At 35.3% G+C, this 17,417-nt stretch overlaps 1 protein-coding gene across 2 annotated transcripts in view; it reads right to left on the bottom strand.

The window, feature by feature from the left end:
- fam184ab (family with sequence similarity 184 member Ab) overlaps positions 1-17,417 on the bottom strand; it is a 231,247-nt gene that overhangs the window by 7,093 nt on the left and 206,737 nt on the right. Inside the window, exons 16-18 of one of the 2 annotated variants that reach the window (XM_073853210.1) lie at positions 12,610-12,727; positions 8,569-8,673; positions 2,051-2,259 (exon numbers count right to left, since the gene is read on the bottom strand). In XM_073853210.1, the coding sequence (XP_073709311.1) occupies positions 2,051-2,259; positions 8,569-8,673; positions 12,610-12,727 (432 nt within the window). The remainder of the gene's footprint in view (positions 1-2,050; positions 2,260-8,568; positions 8,674-12,609; positions 12,728-17,417) is intronic. The other variant, XM_073853211.1, reaches the window with a different exon arrangement.

The following is a 17,417-nucleotide window of genomic DNA, read 5'->3' as shown; positions in this document are numbered from 1 at the left end:
TTTAAACAAAAATTAAAAAAATTTAAGAATTAAAAATATTAGTGCTTACTTTATTAGTATATAAATAAAATGACATTTAGTGTAAAATGTCATAAAATTAATGAAATAAATGAAAAAGAAGAAGAAAAAAAAGATTTCAAAATCTATTAGTATATAAAAATGATATTAGTTTATAAATAACAAATAAAATGACATTTAGTGTAAAATGTAAAAAAAAAATCATGAAATTAATAAAAAAAGAAGATAATTTGGTACAGTGTTGTTCTTGACTAAACTTAAATGTAACTTAAATGTAACTAAAACTAATCCAAAACATTTTTTTATTTTCAAACAAAAATGAAACAAAAATGAAAGAATTCAAAATATTAGTACTTACTATATTAGTATATAAATGATAAAAAATGATGAAAAAAGACATTTAGTATAAAAAATGTCATAAAATTAATGAATTCATAAAAAAGAAGAGTAAATATAAAAATAAAAAATATTGATACATGCTATATTAGTACACAAATAAAATTACAAAAACAAAAAATAAAATGACATTTAGTGTAAAATTTCAAAATAAAGAAATGAATAAAAAATAAGAAATATAAAAATAAAATATTTCAAAATATTAATACATACTATATCAGTATATAAATGAAATGATAAAATAAAAACAATTAAATGACATTTAGTGTAAAATGAATTAATTAATTAATGAAATTAATAAAAAAGAAAAAAGATAAAAATGAAAGTTTTAAAAATATTAATAAATACTATATTAGTATATAAATAAAATGATAAAAATATAAACAATTAAAATGACATTTACTGTAAAATGTCATAAAATTAATGAAATTAATAAAAAAGAAGAAAAAAAGTAAAGATTTCAAAATATTAATAAATACTATATTAGTATATAAATAACATTATTAAAAAAAAGACATTTAGTATAAAAAATGTCATAAAATTAATGAAATTAATAAAAAAGAAGAAAAAATAATAAAAATTCAAAATATCAATAAATGCTATATTAGTATATAGATAAAATGATAAAAATAATAACAATAGTCGGCGCCAATAGCCTTGTGGGCAGTTGCCCCTCGGGTGTCCCAAGATTGAATACCACCCCGTGGACTGCTCCCGATCCCACCCCCCTCTCTCTTTCCCACTCACTTCCTGTCATATCTCCACTGCCCTATCAAAGAAAAATGGGAAAACACCACTCCTAAAGAAATAAAAAAAAATGATAATTTGAAAAACAATAAAATGACATTTACTGTAATTACTGAGTTCATGAAACTAATAAAAATGAATAAATTAAATAAATTAAATAAAATAAATAAAAATATTAATAAATACCATATTAGTCAATAAATAAAATCATAAAAATAAAAATAAAATGACGTTCAGTTTAAAATGTCATAAAATTAATGAAATTGATAAAAAAGAAGAAACAAATTAAAATAAAAAAAAATACTATATTAGTATATAAATAAAATGATAAAAAAAATAAAATAAAATAACATTTAGAATAAAATGGCATAAATTAATGAAATTAATTTAAAAAAAGATGTTCATTCATCAATGGAATATATATATATATATTTTTTTAAATTAAAAGAATAAAATATTTTTAGCATGCGTAGTATGGTAGTATTCCATTCCGAACAAGTGTACAAACTAAAAAAAAAAAAAAAATCAATGTGAATGATTTTTGGCAAATTTTTGGCTTGAATTCTCTTACATTTCCCTCCCAGAAAACAGCACATCTTTCAAATAGCACCAGCCCAAATGGGAATCGTAACACAGACCAAGTCTGAGACCAGGGCGACGCACTCATTATTCAAACTAATTACTTGTTTCTTCGGAGAAGATCGGAGCCGTAATTCCAGATTTCACGCTCTCTGTTAGGCAGAGAGGAGCCAGGGGAAAAAAAAAAGCACAAAGCAAACCATCCCGAGTATTTCCTCGGCACATAAAAGGGATACAACAGCTGCCTCTAGAACAGCGGACGGCGGGTTTTCAGTGTGCTGGTGTGTTTGTCCGCCGAGGTGCGCCTCACCTCGTCAATTTCTTGGCTTCGGTGAGAGGGGTTGGCGGGGGCAGGGGTTTGCTCGTGTTAGGCTCCAGCTGGTGAATGGGGGAGTTGGGGATGGGTTCGAGGCGGTTGGGCTGGGGCTGGCCGCTCCCTGTCCCGGAAGCCTCCACATTGGCCCTAAGATTGGCCGAGCTGCTGAATCGGGTGGCTGATTTGTCGTTCTTTCGCTTTTGCTACATAGGACGACAAGAAAAGCAAACAAAAAGGAGGTTGGGAGAGCTTGACGCTCCAATTTTTTTGATTGCTTCCTAAGAAACGCCCACCCTGAAAGTCAAGCTCGCAACACTCAGCAGAGGAAGCATCAGTCGCTCTCAGCCAATCAAATCGAAATGAGTCGAGAGAGATGTGGATCAGAGGAAGAGGCTGTTGAAACTTTCAGACTGAAAGAAGAATGGCTTGGAAAGCAAAGAAGAACTGGATGTCTCAACAGGAAGAGAACGCGGAGGAACGAGAGACATTGACACTCACACACAAACATATATGCACATGTAATCAGCGACACTTGGAAGTTATAGAACACAGATGAGGGCAACAGTGAAATATCTGGTCAAACAGAATGACATTGTTGAGACTGGGTCAGGAACTGCTGTGACGTATGGAACAAACACCACTTTCTCCAAAGCTCTGGGAAAAACAGGAAGTTAAAGGGATGTGTCACTCAAAAATGAAAATTCGGTCATCGTTTACTCACCCTTGTGTTGTTCCAAACCTGTATGACTTTGAATCATGTACTGGTTGCTCTTTTCAATGCAACTGTAAGGCTTTTAAGCTTCAAAATGGATACAAACGGACCATGAAAGGTGCATAAAAGTAGTCTTTTGAGGATATACGACTGCTTTGAAGATTAGAAAAACTTAAGTTAAAAAAGTTATTTACTAACAATCTTCCTGAATCAGAAAGATTCAAAAATGAATTATTTGCATTCACTGATTCACTGAAAATATCCTAAATTAAATCTAAAACTGTTAAAAAAATGTTTTTCTGTTAATTAAACTATAAAAGTTAAGTTTAGCACTAATTTAAGTATTAAAATGACTAAAACTGAAACGGAAATACATTAAAGCTAATATTTAATTAATAATTAATACATTTTTATAGTAAAATAATTTGTTATACAAAAGTATTTATTAGTATTTTGAATTATTTAAACTGTAGTTTAAGTCGTAGCAATTTTGTTGCTAATTTAGTTTTTTATGTTTCTATATTAAAAAAAACTAAATAATAAACAACAAAACTGCTAAGACTTTTTTAGTATTTCTATAAAAAACAACAACTAAATAACATACAACAAAATTGTTTTTTTTAATTCTTTTTGCAAATGTGTTTTTAATAGTTTTATATTTGAAATATAAAAATATAAATAAACAACAAAATTAGCTAATTTGCTAAGCTAATTCAAAATACTAATAAATAATTTTGTATAGTAAATTATTTTTAGTAAAAATAAGAAATAACATTTTCAGCATATAAATATATATATAAATCAAAAAACAAAATAACAAACAACAAAATTGCTAAGACTGGAACATACATTTTTTATAAAAAAAAAATATATAAAATTAAAAGCTAATTCAAAATACTAATAAATGCTTTTGTATATTAAATTGTTTTAATACAAAAAAGTATTATCATTTTAGCTTAGAAATATAAAAAAACTAAATATAATCATTAAAATGGCTGAGACTTGAGCTAAAAATTAAATATAAAATTAAAAGCTAATTCAAAATACTAATAAATACTTTTGCGTTAAATTATTTTAGTATAAAATAATAACATTTTTAGCACAGAAATATAAAAAAAATAAAAAAAATAACAAAAAACAAAATTGCTAAGACCAGAACTGAAATTTAAAGAAAAATTAAATACAAAATTAAAAGCTAATTCATAGTACTAATAAATATTTTGTATATTAAATTATTGTAGTATAAAACAATTAATAACATTTTAGCATATTGATTAAAAAAAATTAAAAAACAATAACAAAAACAAAATTACTAAGACTTGAGCTAAAAGTTATAAAAAGTAAATATAAAATTTAAGCTAATTCAAAATACTAATGAATACTTCTATAAATTAAATTGTTATAGTATCAAATAATGAATAACATTTTTAGCATAAAAATATTATTAAAAAAACACTTTAAGACTTTTTTTAATTTGAATGTAAAATTAAAATCTAATTCAAAATACTAAAAATACTTTTTTAGAATAAAATAATTAACATTTTAGCATTCAAATGTTTAGAAACGATTAAAAAACAAAATAACAACAAACTTGGTAGGACTTGAACTAAAATATAAATAAAAAATAATTATAAAATTGAAATCTAATTCAAAATATTAATAAACACTTTTGTATATTAAATTATTTTAGTATTAAACAACATTTTTAGAATAGAAATATATTAAAAAAATAGCTTAGACTTGAACAAAAAAAATTAAACAAAACATAGAATTAACATAGAATTAAACTAATTTAAAATACTAATAAATACTTTTGTATATTAAATTATTTTAGTATAAAATAATTATTAACATTATCATACTGTAGATGGTATGCCAGTATTACATGCCAAAAACGTTTTCAGACCACAAAAAAAAAAAAAAAATTATATATATATATATATATATATATATATACATATATATATATATATATATATACATATATATATATATATATATATATATATATCAAGCAGCTTCAAAAGGATTGAAAATATACACTCATTAAAATAAAGGTGCTTCAAAATGCCATAGAAGAACCTTTTTTGTTTAAATGGTTCCATAAAGAACCTTTAAAATCTGAAGAGCCTTTCTGTTTCACAGAGATTATAAAAAGGTAAAAAGAGATGGTTCTTTAAAGAAACTTTGACTGAATGGTTATTTGTGGAACCAAAAATGGTTCTTCTATGGAATCACTGTGAAAAACCTTTTAAAGCACCTTTATTTTTAAGAGTGAGTACAGAAGCTGTATGGGCTACTTTTAGGATTCTTTCATGTGGATTGTATGTCCCTTTTAAGCTTGAAAGCTTCAGTCCGCAATTATAGTTGCATTGAACAAAGCATCCAGTACAATGAAATAAATTCTTCTGTTTTCCATGCAGGTTTAGAATGACATGAGGGTGAGTAAATGATGTCAGAATATTCATTTTTGGGAGAACAATCCCTTTAATAATGTATGTGTATGTGTGTAAAAGAGCTCCAGCATGCTCCCAGTGAACAGTGTTTCCAATGAACTCCAGTCCGGCATGTCAGTTGTATTGCCTTTGATTGCACCCCAGTAACACTGCATCCTAACCAGGCACAGCATATCTGCTAAAATCATTTTCACAGTAATCAGAGCATATATGATGCTAAATATACAGCTATAGAACAACAATGAGATTTCACTGTGCATCTTGTCACTGTTGTAGCTGGTTAGGAACTCCAATTATTATTAATGTACAAATCTAATGTATTGCTTTTCGCATCATGCCTGGCTAGGACACAGTGTAAGAAATGACATTCGAGCCTCATTCAACTGCTGTCATTTCCAAAACTTAGTGAACTGCTCTGCTGTCTACAGTCGTGGCCAAAAGTTTTGAGAATTACATAAATATTGGAAATTAGAAAAGTTGCTGCTTAAGTTTTTATAATAGCAATTTGCATATACAGTACTCCAGAATGTTATGAAGAGTGGTCAGATGAATTGCATAGTCCTTCTTTGCCATGAAAATTAACTTAATCCCCCCAAAAAAACTTTCCACTGCATTTCATTGCTGTCATTAAAGGACCTGCTGAGATCATTTCAGTAATCGTCTTGTTAACTCAGGTGAGAATGTTGACGAGCACAAGGACGGAGATCATTATGTCAGGCTGATTGGGTTAGAATGGCAGACTTGTAGTGATGCGCGGATGGCGGTTATATCCGCGGGCGCTGCGGATAATCCGCGGGTCGGGTGGGTCGGGTAATAAAAAAATGCATTCTGATTATTTGCGGGTGGGTCGCGGGTGGATGAGATAAATCAATAATGATGCAAATATTAACTACATTTTCTAAAACTTGAACGTGTTTTAAATATGTTTTTCATCAGGCAGAGACGATTTCATTTGTGTGCGTGTGTGTGTTTGCCTGTTCTAAGTTTTTGGTGACAGAAACGTTGACATTCCATATAAAGTTTGAAGGGAGTTATGCCTGTGCTAATGCTATTGAGCACGGTAATGCAGCGGTGTAGTGCATTGGTCGCTTTGCGTTTACCCACGTCTCTGATGGGCATCATTCAGAAGTGTCCTGCATTAGCCAAAATCATGACAGTCCAACACATGAATAGCTAATTCAGTCGCATGTTAATAAATTGAAATATTCCCTAAAAACACCCAGTAAAGACAGTGATGTGGTCAGGACCGTGGCGCCGGCTTCTTTTGAAATATATTTGACGATTTTGCCTGATGCGTCCATGCTGCCTGTTCATTCTTACGCGAAAGCATGTCAGGCTAGACGCGCAGTGGTAGGCTATAATTATTATTGATTACTTATTTGAATCAGTAGATTATAATGAAAACAATACCTTAAAAATGAAAAGAAGCAGATTTTTATGCTCAGACCTTTCTTAAACTGGTGAACCCCTGTAAACTTCAGTCCAAGCATGCGTTCAAATACTAAGCTCAGAGCGGCTCTAATAGAGAGAAAACCCGACCGATTTCGTCAGAGATTGCGGAGAGTCGCATCCAGATGTCAGTTAACGTTATTCTTTTCTGCATGGATTTGGCTTAAAATCCGTGATAAACGTATAAGTGTGCAGCGATTTGCAGATCAGCTGAATCAATCTGCTGTTAACATGAACCATCAATTTATCATATCATCATGCAAAACTAAGAATTACAATAAGTGTAATATGACGATCGGGTGCGGGTCGGGTGCGGTTATCTAAATCAGAGAAAAATATAGGTGCGGGTGGGTGGCGGGCGGATAATTTATTTGAAGCTGCGGATTCGGGTGACGATTGAGCCCATCCGCGCATCTCTACAGACTTGACATGTTAAAAGGAGGGTGATGCTTGAAATCATTGTTCTTCCATTGTTAACCATGGTGACCTGCAAAGAAACGCGTGCAGCCATCATTGCGTTGTATAAAAATGGCTTCACAGGCAAGGATATTGTGGCTACTAAGATTACACCTAAATCAACAATTTAAAGGATCATCAAGAACTTCAAGAAAAGAGGTTCAATTCTTGTTAAGAAGGCTTCAGGGCATCCAAGAAAGTCCAGCAAGCGCCAGGATCGTCTCCTAAAGAGGATTCAGCTGCGGGATCGGAGTGCCACCAGTGCAGAGCTTGCTCAGGAATGGCAGCAGGCAGGTGTGAGCGCATCTGCACGCACAGTGAGGCCAAGACTTTTGGAAGATGGCCTGGTGTCAAGAAGGGCAGCAAAGAAGACACTTCTCTCCAAAAAAACATCAGGGACAGATTGATCTTCTGCAAAAAGTATGGCGAATGGACAGCTGAGGACTGGGGCAAAGTCATATTCTCCGATGAAGCCTCTTTCCGATTGTTTGGGGCATCTGGAAAAAGGCTTGTCCGGAGAAGAAAAGGTGAGCGCTACCATCAGTCCTGTGTCATGCCAACAGTAAAGCATCCTGAGACCATTCATGTGTGGGGTTGCTTCTCATCCAAGGGAGTGGGCTCACTCACAATTTTGCCCAAAAACACAGCCATGAATAAAGAATGGTACCAAAACACCCTCCAACAGCAACTTCTTCCAACAATCCAACAACCGTTTGGTGAAGAACAATGCATTTTCCAGCACGATGGAGAACCGTGCCATAAGGCAAAAGTGATAACTAAGTGTCTCGGGGACCAAAACGTTGAAATTTTGGGTCCATGGCCTGGAAACTCCCCAGATCTTAATCCCATTGAGAACTTGTGGTCAATCCTCAAGAGGCGGGTGGACAAACTAAAACCCACTAATTCTGACAAACTCCAAGAAGTGATTATGAAAGAATGGGTTGCTATCAGTCAGGATTTGGCCCAGAAGTTGATTGAGAGCATGCCCAGTCGAATTGCAGAGGTCCTGAAAAGAAGGGCCAACACTGCAAATACTGACTCTTTGCATAAATGTCATGTAATTGTCAATAAAAGCCTTTGAAACGTATGAAGTGCTTGTAATTATATTTCAGTACATCACAGAAACAAAGATCTAAAAGCAGTTTAGCAGCAAACTTTGTGAAAACTAATATTTGTGTCATTCTCAAAACTTTTGGCCACGACTGTACTATCTATATATTAGAAACTATGTAAAGACAATGTATGAACATGCATTTTGTTCAGTTTCTTTGTTTTCTGCCAGGCTATTTTTTAAGTGTATCCCATGCAAACAGATTGCATTCAAACTAAAATTGAGTCTACTCAGATCACTAGGTTTTGGAACGGCAACTATGTCTTCAACTAAACAACTACCAGCTCCACACACAAGGACAAAGTAGAGTACAAAGACGAAATCTTACCTTGACAAGAGGGTTAATGACACCAACATTTGGGTTTGCATTGAATATTTTGTTGAAGTTGGTCTCTCTGTTGACAAGCTCCAGCTGGTAAAACTTCTTGTCATCCTGGAAGGAAAAGTAGATTATCTCTTGTTATCTATGGACAATATAACACCACTGACATACGAGCACCATTTGTCTCCAGAACATGTTACTGAACAAAAATCTGCTAGCAAGTATTTTGGAAGCTTAAATATGGGAATAAAAATTAATTTTAAGCTTCTAAATTGTATAATTGTAAAATTGTTCAATATATTTACATATTTTTGCATGTCCATACTTTCAGAAATTCTATTTTATTTTAATATATATAGTGGTTTAAGGCATTTAAGCACATATGAAAAAAAGACATTATTTAGCAAGCCTGTAACCACCTAAAGCAATGATTTAAAAAAGCATTTTTGACAAATCCAGGTAATTTACCATCGAACTATTATGTTTTTTTAACGTTTATGACTATTATAGTGCCAGCTGTGGTCCGATCTCCTTAAAACTTTGCATGATTGTTTAGAATCACCTGTTGCATGTGCTCACCAGGTTTCGTGAAGTTTTAAGTTTTCCTTCAGGCTTTATAGGATTTTGGGTAAATTAGGACAGACCCCTTTTCTAAACAACTCTGTTATAGCTTCCCAAATGTTTTTCAACATTTTTTATATAATTATTGACCTAAAGAGTCTAGAGAATTGTACTGCAGTGGTTTTATTCCAGATTGAGTGAAAAACATAGGACTAGTTCGCAAAAGCATGTTTGCGATATCGCCCCCAGCATGCGATATCGCTCCCAGTGGCTGAATTCTTTTTAAGGTTGTACTCACACTAGGCAGTTTGAACCGTGCCCGAGTGCATTTGACCACCAAAGCGTGGTTCGTTTGACTAGTGTGAGTGCTCCGAACCGTGCCCGGGCACGGCTCTTTTAGCCGTCCCTGGCCCACTTGGAAGAGGTGGGCCAGAGCATGGTTCAGTTGGACTCGGGCGCGGTTCGCATGCAGTGTGAGCGCTAACCGTGCTGGAGCACGGAACAGGATGCGTGACGTTGCGTTTTTGCGAGGTAATCAATGTTTTTATAGTCCGTAATCAAAGCTGCAAAGTCCTTGCTGCACTTCAGCTGGTACCTTGCAAACCTCCTCATACGAGCAGCACGATTGCGGGAAAATTTTCATGCCACAAAGGCGATAGACCTGTTTAAAAATAGGCTGTGGACCACTGCGTAACAAACGACTCAAAATTACTATCCAAAAAGTAAACAGAGCGATGGACTAAATTGCGTTCAGCGAGAGCGCCGCTCTTTCTGTTTATCCTGAAACCGTCACACCATAATGACGCAAGCGTGCTCCGGCACGAATGCTGAAACCCTATGTGAGTGCAGGCCAGAGGGGGAGTGGGGAGGGGGGACAATCGTACTCGGGCCCGGTTCACGGCAATCGTGCCTAGTGTGAGTACACCCTAACAGACCTTTGGGGCCATGAGTCAAACAGGCCCACCGAGTTTCGTTCCGATCGGCCTCCGTTAACCTGTAATAGGTGCTCAAACTTCATCAGCCAATGACGGCCATGTTTTTGTTTGAGATACGCAAATGTCCTTATAGGCATTTGTGGCACTTTGGACCAAGACCATGCACAGTGATTTTCATGTTGATAGGACAAATGGTTGTGTAAGTATAGCCATTTTTATGTTTGTTCCCTCTTATAGCGCCACCAAGTGGAAAAACTCCACAATTTTTGTCTTGTGACCTCAGATTGAGCTCTTACATAAGTGTTCTGAGTTTTGTAAGGATATCTCATTTTGTTCAGGACTTGTCCATTTGCGACAGTGAGTCGAAAGATCAACTTTTTTGCATAGTTATTCATATTCATTCTCCAGAGAATATTTCTGCACTGGTTTGGTTCCAATCAGGCAATAAACTTAGGACTAGTTGTGGAGTACTTTTCATGATGGATGGATGCACTTTATTGGACTTCAAAATCTCAACACCAATTTACTGCCATTATAAAGCTAGGAAGAGCCAGGACATTTTTTAATATAACTTCAATTGTATTATCATAGTCATAGTCATATACACCTAGGGTGGCTTGAGGGTGGGGCAATTTTCATTTTTGGGTGAACTATCCCTTTAACTAAACTGTATTTAACTTCATTTGTAATCATGTGTATGTACAGTGAGGGTAAAAAATGATCACCTGTTGATTTTGTACGTTTACCTACTGACAAAGAAATTATCAGTCTATAATTTTAATGGTAGGTTTATTTGAACAGTGAGAGTCAAAAAAAAAAAATCCAGAAAAATGCATTCAAAAAGTTATAAATTGATTTGCATTTTAATGAGTGAAATAAGTATTTGATCCCCTTTCAATCAGCAAGATTTCTGGCTCCCAGGTGTCTGTTATACAGGTAACAAGCTGAGATTAGGAGCGCTCTCTTTGAGGTAGTGCTCCTAATCTCAGCTTGTTACCTGTATAAAAGACACCTGTCCACAGAAGCAATCAATCAATCAGGTTCCAAAGTCTCCACCATGGCCAAGACCAAAGAGCTGTCCAAGGATGTCAGGGACAAGATTGTAGACCTACACAAGGCTGGAATGGCCTACAAGACCATCGCCAAGCAGCTTGTTGAGAAGGTGACAACAGTTGGGATTATTCGCAAATGAAAGAAACACAAAATAACTGTCAATCTACTTCAGTCTGGGGTCCATGCAAGATCTCACCTCTTAGAGTTTCAATGATCATGAGAACAGTGAGGAATCAGCCCAGAACTACACGGGAGGATCTCAAGGCAGCTGGGACCATAGTCACCAAGAAAACAATTGGTAACACACTACGCCGTGAAGGACTGAAATCCTGCAGCGCCCGCAAGGTCATCCTGCTCTAGAAAACACATGTACAGGCCCAATGAACATCTGAATGATTCAGAGGAGAACTGGTAAAAGTGTTGTGGTCAGATGAAACCAAAATTGAGCTCTTTGGCATCAACTCAACTTGCCGTGTTTGGAGGAGGAATGCTGCCTATGACCCCAAGAACACCATCCCCACCGTTAAACATGGAGGTGGAAACATTATGCTTTGGGGGTGTTTTTCTGCTAAGGGGACAGGACAACTGCATCGTCAAAGGGATGATGGACAGGGCCATGTACCGCCAAATCTTGGGTGAGAACCTCCTTTCCTCAATAAAAATAGGTTGTGCATGGGTATTTCAGCATGACAATGACTCAAAATACAAGGTCAAGGCAACAAAGGAGCGGCTCAAGAAGAAGCACATTAAGGTCCTGAAGTGGCCTAGCCAGTCTCCAGACCTTAATCCCATAGAAAATCTGTGGAGGGATCTGAAGGTTTGAGTTGCCAAACGTCAGCCTCAAAACCTTAATGACTTGGAGAGGATCTGCAAAAAGGTGTGGGACAAAATCCCTCCTGAGATGTGCAAACCTGGTGGCCAACTACACCTCTGACCTCTGTGATTGCCAACAATGGTTTTTCCACCAAGTTTTAAGTCATGTTTTGCGAAGGGGTCAAATACTTATTTCACTCATTAAAATGCAAATCAAATTTTTTAAATGCATTTTCCTGAATTTTTTGTTGTTTTTCTGTCTCTTATTGATTTTAATGCATCAGGTAAATCCTCTTTTGAAAAAAAAATAGCATAGAAGGTGTAATTTTCAGATAAATTGGAAAGATACAAAAAACATAGATGCCAAACGTCTACACATTGGGTGTTACCTATTTTTATGAGCAAAGAAAGTCTTTCCTGTAAACCACTGTTGTTGTAAAGAGTGAATTTCACAGAAAAAGCAGTTGTCACTGTGTCTAGAGCAGGATTAAGCTGGTCTTTTCAGCAGGGTTGTCTGTCCTGAAATAGATCTATCCCTCCAGTCTTGCGAGACTCTGCTAATCTCAGCAGGACAGAGCACCAGTGGGACACCTCGTCTTGTGTAACCACATTCACAGCTGATAAATTTCACAATAAACCTGCAATATTGTGAATAAGCATGTCACACATCTTAAAGTGCTCTTACCACCAGTTTCTTGACCAAAGCTTCTCTCTCAGCCACCATGTCCTTTAGTTCGGCTATTGTCTGCAGATCTTCAAGCCTGCTCTCTCTGTTCCGGAATTTTTCTTCTGTTCCCTCCAACCTAAAGAGCAAAGACAGATTATTTAGGATGAGATTTAGGATGCTGTCTTTGCAGCAAGACAAGTCACATGGTTTAGAAACTGAACTATCAACCCTGTCTCCACTCTGTTTACAATCAGTCTGTCATCTGTTTGTACTTGTGACTCATTACTGCGAGCGAAATTTGACTATACTGACACTTTAGCTTAGTAAGAAAGCAAAGCTGATGGCTTTGTGCTTTGAACACAGAATTAATTAAACAGCATTGGTCATATCGGTGTGATGATATTGGCATCTGCCTTTCATTTTCTCTGCTTTACATTGTAGTAGTGTGATAGTTAAACTCATCAGCACCTTTGAATAGCCATCACTCAATCATTCTTTCATTTAGAGGAATTCTTTGATGATCGGTGTCGTCGAGGATCAATATCTCCAGCATTTCTGCCTCTTTGAAGGATGTTTGAAAATGTGTGATGAATCTTTAATGAGCAATGCAATGTGACGCTTCCCCAGAGGTATACAGTGTGGTGATTGATGGCTGTTTTCATATGAAAACCTTCCCTAAGGACTTCACAACTGCTGGTAATAATGAAACTGAGGCTGTTTCATGAATAGTTTTAAATGGTGGCAAACAGAGGACAACACTGCAGTTTGAACTACTAAGGGCATGTTTATCTATTCAGATTAAATAGGTCATTAACCTAGGGCTGGATGGACACTGCCCTCTCAGATTTACACTCTCTCGTCTCAAGAACAAAATGTAGATGTGTCCATATCAGACAGGTTCACTTCTGAACAAAGACATACCCACATCTATCTGTCCATCCATCCATCTGTCTGTCTATCTGTCCGTCCGTCTGTCAGTCCATTTATCCATCCATTTTACATCCATCTATCCATCCATCAACTCTGTTTATCCATCCATTCATCCATCCATTTATCAATCTATCAGCTGTTTATCTATCCATTGTTCTACCTATCCATCCATCCGCTCTGTTTTCCATCTATGCATCCATCTGTCCATCCATCCATCCATCCATCTTTCCACCCTGTTCATCCATCTTTCCATCTATCCATCGTTCTATCCATCATCCATCCATCCATCCTTCCATCTATCCAACCGCCTATCTATCCATTCATCTATTTATCCATCCATCTATCCATCTGTCCGTTCATCCATCATTCTACCTATTTATCCATCCATCCAGCCATCCAGCCATCCATCCACTTTGTTTATCCATCCACCTATTGTTCTATCTATCAATCCATCTTTCTCTTTATCTGTCCATCTCTCTATCCATCCATCATTCTATCCATCCATCCATCAAGCCCTGTATATCCACCCGTCTGTCCATCCATCCATCCATCCATCCATCCATCTGTCTGTCCATCTCTCTATCATCCATCCATCCGTCTGTCTGTCCGTCTGTCCATCCATCCATCTATCCATCATTCTATCCATCCATCCGCCCTGTTCATCCATCTATCTGTCCATCTGTCTGTCCATCCATTCATCCATCCATCAGCTCTGTTCATCCATCCATCTGTCTATCTATCTATCCAGCATCATTCTTTCCATCTATCCATTTATCCGCTCTGTTTATCCATCCATCCGTCCATCCATCCATCCATCTGTCTTCCTATCCATCATCCATCTACTCTTTATATCCATCCATCCATCCATCCATCTATCTATCTATCTATCTATCTATCTATCTATCTATCTATCTATCTATCTATCTATCTATCTATCTATCTATCTATCTATCTATCTATCTATCTATCTATCTATCTATCTATCCATCTGCTGTTCATCTATCCATCCGTCTGTCCATCCATCTCTCTATCCATTCATCCATCCATCCATCCATCCATCCGTCTATCTATCATCCATCTGTCCGTCCGTCCATCTCTCCATCCATTTATCCATCCATCCATCAGCTGTTTTTCCATTCAACCATCTATCCATTCATCAATCTATCCATCTATCAATTTATCCATCCATCTGCTATTCATCCATCCATCCGTCTATCCATCCGTCATTCTATCCATCCATTTATCCGCTCTGTTTATCCATCCAACCATCCACTCTGTATATCCATCCATCGTTCTATCTGTCCAGCTATCCATCCGTCTGTCTGTCTGTCTATCTATCTATCTATCTATCTATCTATCTATCTATCTATCTATCTATCTATCTATCTGTCTGTCTGTTCATCCATCTATCTGTCCATCATTCTATTCAACTATCCATTTATTCATCCATCATCCATCCATCCATTCATTTATCCGGTCTGTTTATCCATTCATCTGCTCTGTATATGCATCCATCATTCTATCTATCCATCTGCTGTTTATTCATCCATCCCCTCTTTTGATCCATCCATCCATCCATCGTTCTATCCATCCATCCATCTGCTGTTTATCCATCCATCATTCTATTTATCCATCCATCTGTCCGTCCATCTATCCATTTATCCATCAGCTGTATTTCCATCCATCTGTCTATCTAGCCATCTATCCATCCATTGTTCTATACATCCATCCATCTGCTGTTTATCCATCCATCATTCTATTTATTCATCCATCCATCCATCCATCCATCCATCCATCATTCTATCTATCCATCTAACTGTCTCTCTATCTATCTATCTGTCTGTCCATCCATCCATCTGCTCTGTTTATCCATCCATCCATCCATCCATCCATCCATCCATCCATCCATCCATCCATCCATCCAATGACCCCTTTATACATGCTCATAATAGCAGTTCACCGAATGGCCCTTTCTGAGTAAATATACACTGTTCTCATCAAGCCTATTTATCCATTTAAAGTGACAGCAGCAAAACACAGCAGCTTTTGCAGCCTGCAGAATGCACTCGAGCGGTTACAGTAGAGCAGCCCATGCTCCACACACGAGGATCACTGAGGATCACCGTGCACATGAAATATTCATGAGACTTAAATAGGTTGAAATTTAAAACTGGTTGGAGGACTCGGTTTGGGGAAACTCAGCTGTCATAATAATTAATTGCAAAGAGGACAGGACTGTCATTTCAATAGGTTTGAGTTATGTTTAATTAGCTGGCTGTGTATCTCTGCTCTTCAGGGACACCTGGAGATGGCACGGTTAGGAAATGCTGAGGGATACAAGTTCTGACTGCTTCACACGAGACCTCGTTCTGTTTAGTCATAGACTGACTGCTTCTCACACTAAAAATACTTACACAAGTCAAACATTCAAAACTTAATTTAAAGCAATAGTTCATCTTAAAATCATTTACTCACTCTCATTTCATTCGAAAACCTGTCTGATAGATTTTTTGTGGGAGGTAATTTTTTCCACACAATACAAGCTGTAAAGATGCAACAATGACAAAAAAAGACAAAAATACACAATCAAAACAGCATACAAATAGGTCCAAATGACTTGTGCACCATAAAACCAAGCGTATTCATACAGCAGCCAGTGTAGTACGATTCCTGAACAAATTACTAATTCTTTTTAGTCAATGAAGTTTGTAAAAAGACTTTTAAAAATGAAATTAAATATAAAGTTAATTATTATTCAAATTATATCATTTTGACAGTAAAAATTAATTTACTTTTTCTTTAAAAGTACCAAAAGGATCGTTAATGGAATCACAAAGAGAAATCAAAACCACTATAAAATCCGTTTACATTTTTCCAAATTCCGTTTTTTTTTTTTTTTCAAAATTATATATATTTTTGCTTTAATGTATAAATAAAAAAATCTATAAAAAGCATGTCTATTTAATTGAAATCATGAAAAAGCAAAAATTTAAGGCCTAATGAAATGTGTTTTATTTTTTCTCAAATTCAGTTTTATTTTTGACCAAATTCTGTTTTCCAATAATTTTCTGGATTCCATTTAAATAATTCCAAAAGCGTCTTTAATTAATTAATTGATTTTATTTGTAAAAAAAAAAAATTATATATATTTTTATTTATTTATTTATTTATTTATTTAATTTCATTTTCAGAAATACTGTGTTGTGTATTTAGTACATTTTTGTGGTAAATAATTATTCTGGTAAATATTTCTAAAATATATTTATATACATATATTTCTGTCACAGTTTCTTCAAGGTAAATCAAACTTTTATTTTGACAGGTTGCTTCAGCATATTCAAACGTGGTGCATCTGGATCAGCCAGGCACAATACTACTGATATTCGTCAATAAAAAATGGCTTAAACGGTTTAACTCTCACATAATGTTGTCATATGATTTCAGAATACCTAGAATAAAGCCCACAAACCATATGGACTACTTTTATGGAGCTTTTTTTGTTGTTGTCATTTTTGGATCTTGACATCATTCATCTGCCTTCAATTAAAAAGAACTGCATGAATATCTTATCTTTTTATTATAGTGATGAAAGTAAGTCATACAAATCTGAAACTACAAAGGGAATGAATAAATGATAGAATCTTCATTTTTGGGTGAACAATTCCTTTAAGATCAGTCCTTCATCACACCCTTTGTCTCGAACACACAAAAGTATCATTTTCACAGACGGATTTGATCAATTATTAATTAAAAACACTACGATTTAAATGAACCTCATATATTTTGCACTTTGTTAAATGCAACTCTGTCTTTCCCTTGTATTTTGCGGGCCATGGGGCCTTTCCATGTCATGACACACACTTCCAGAATCTAAAATATTCATTATCATTCACAGT

Source organism: Garra rufa, chromosome 13 (genome assembly GCF_049309525.1).
Source record: "Garra rufa chromosome 13, GarRuf1.0, whole genome shotgun sequence".
NCBI classification, from domain to species: Eukaryota; Metazoa; Chordata; class Actinopteri; order Cypriniformes; family Cyprinidae; genus Garra; species Garra rufa.
This window is presented reverse-complemented; position numbering and strand designations above follow the sequence as displayed.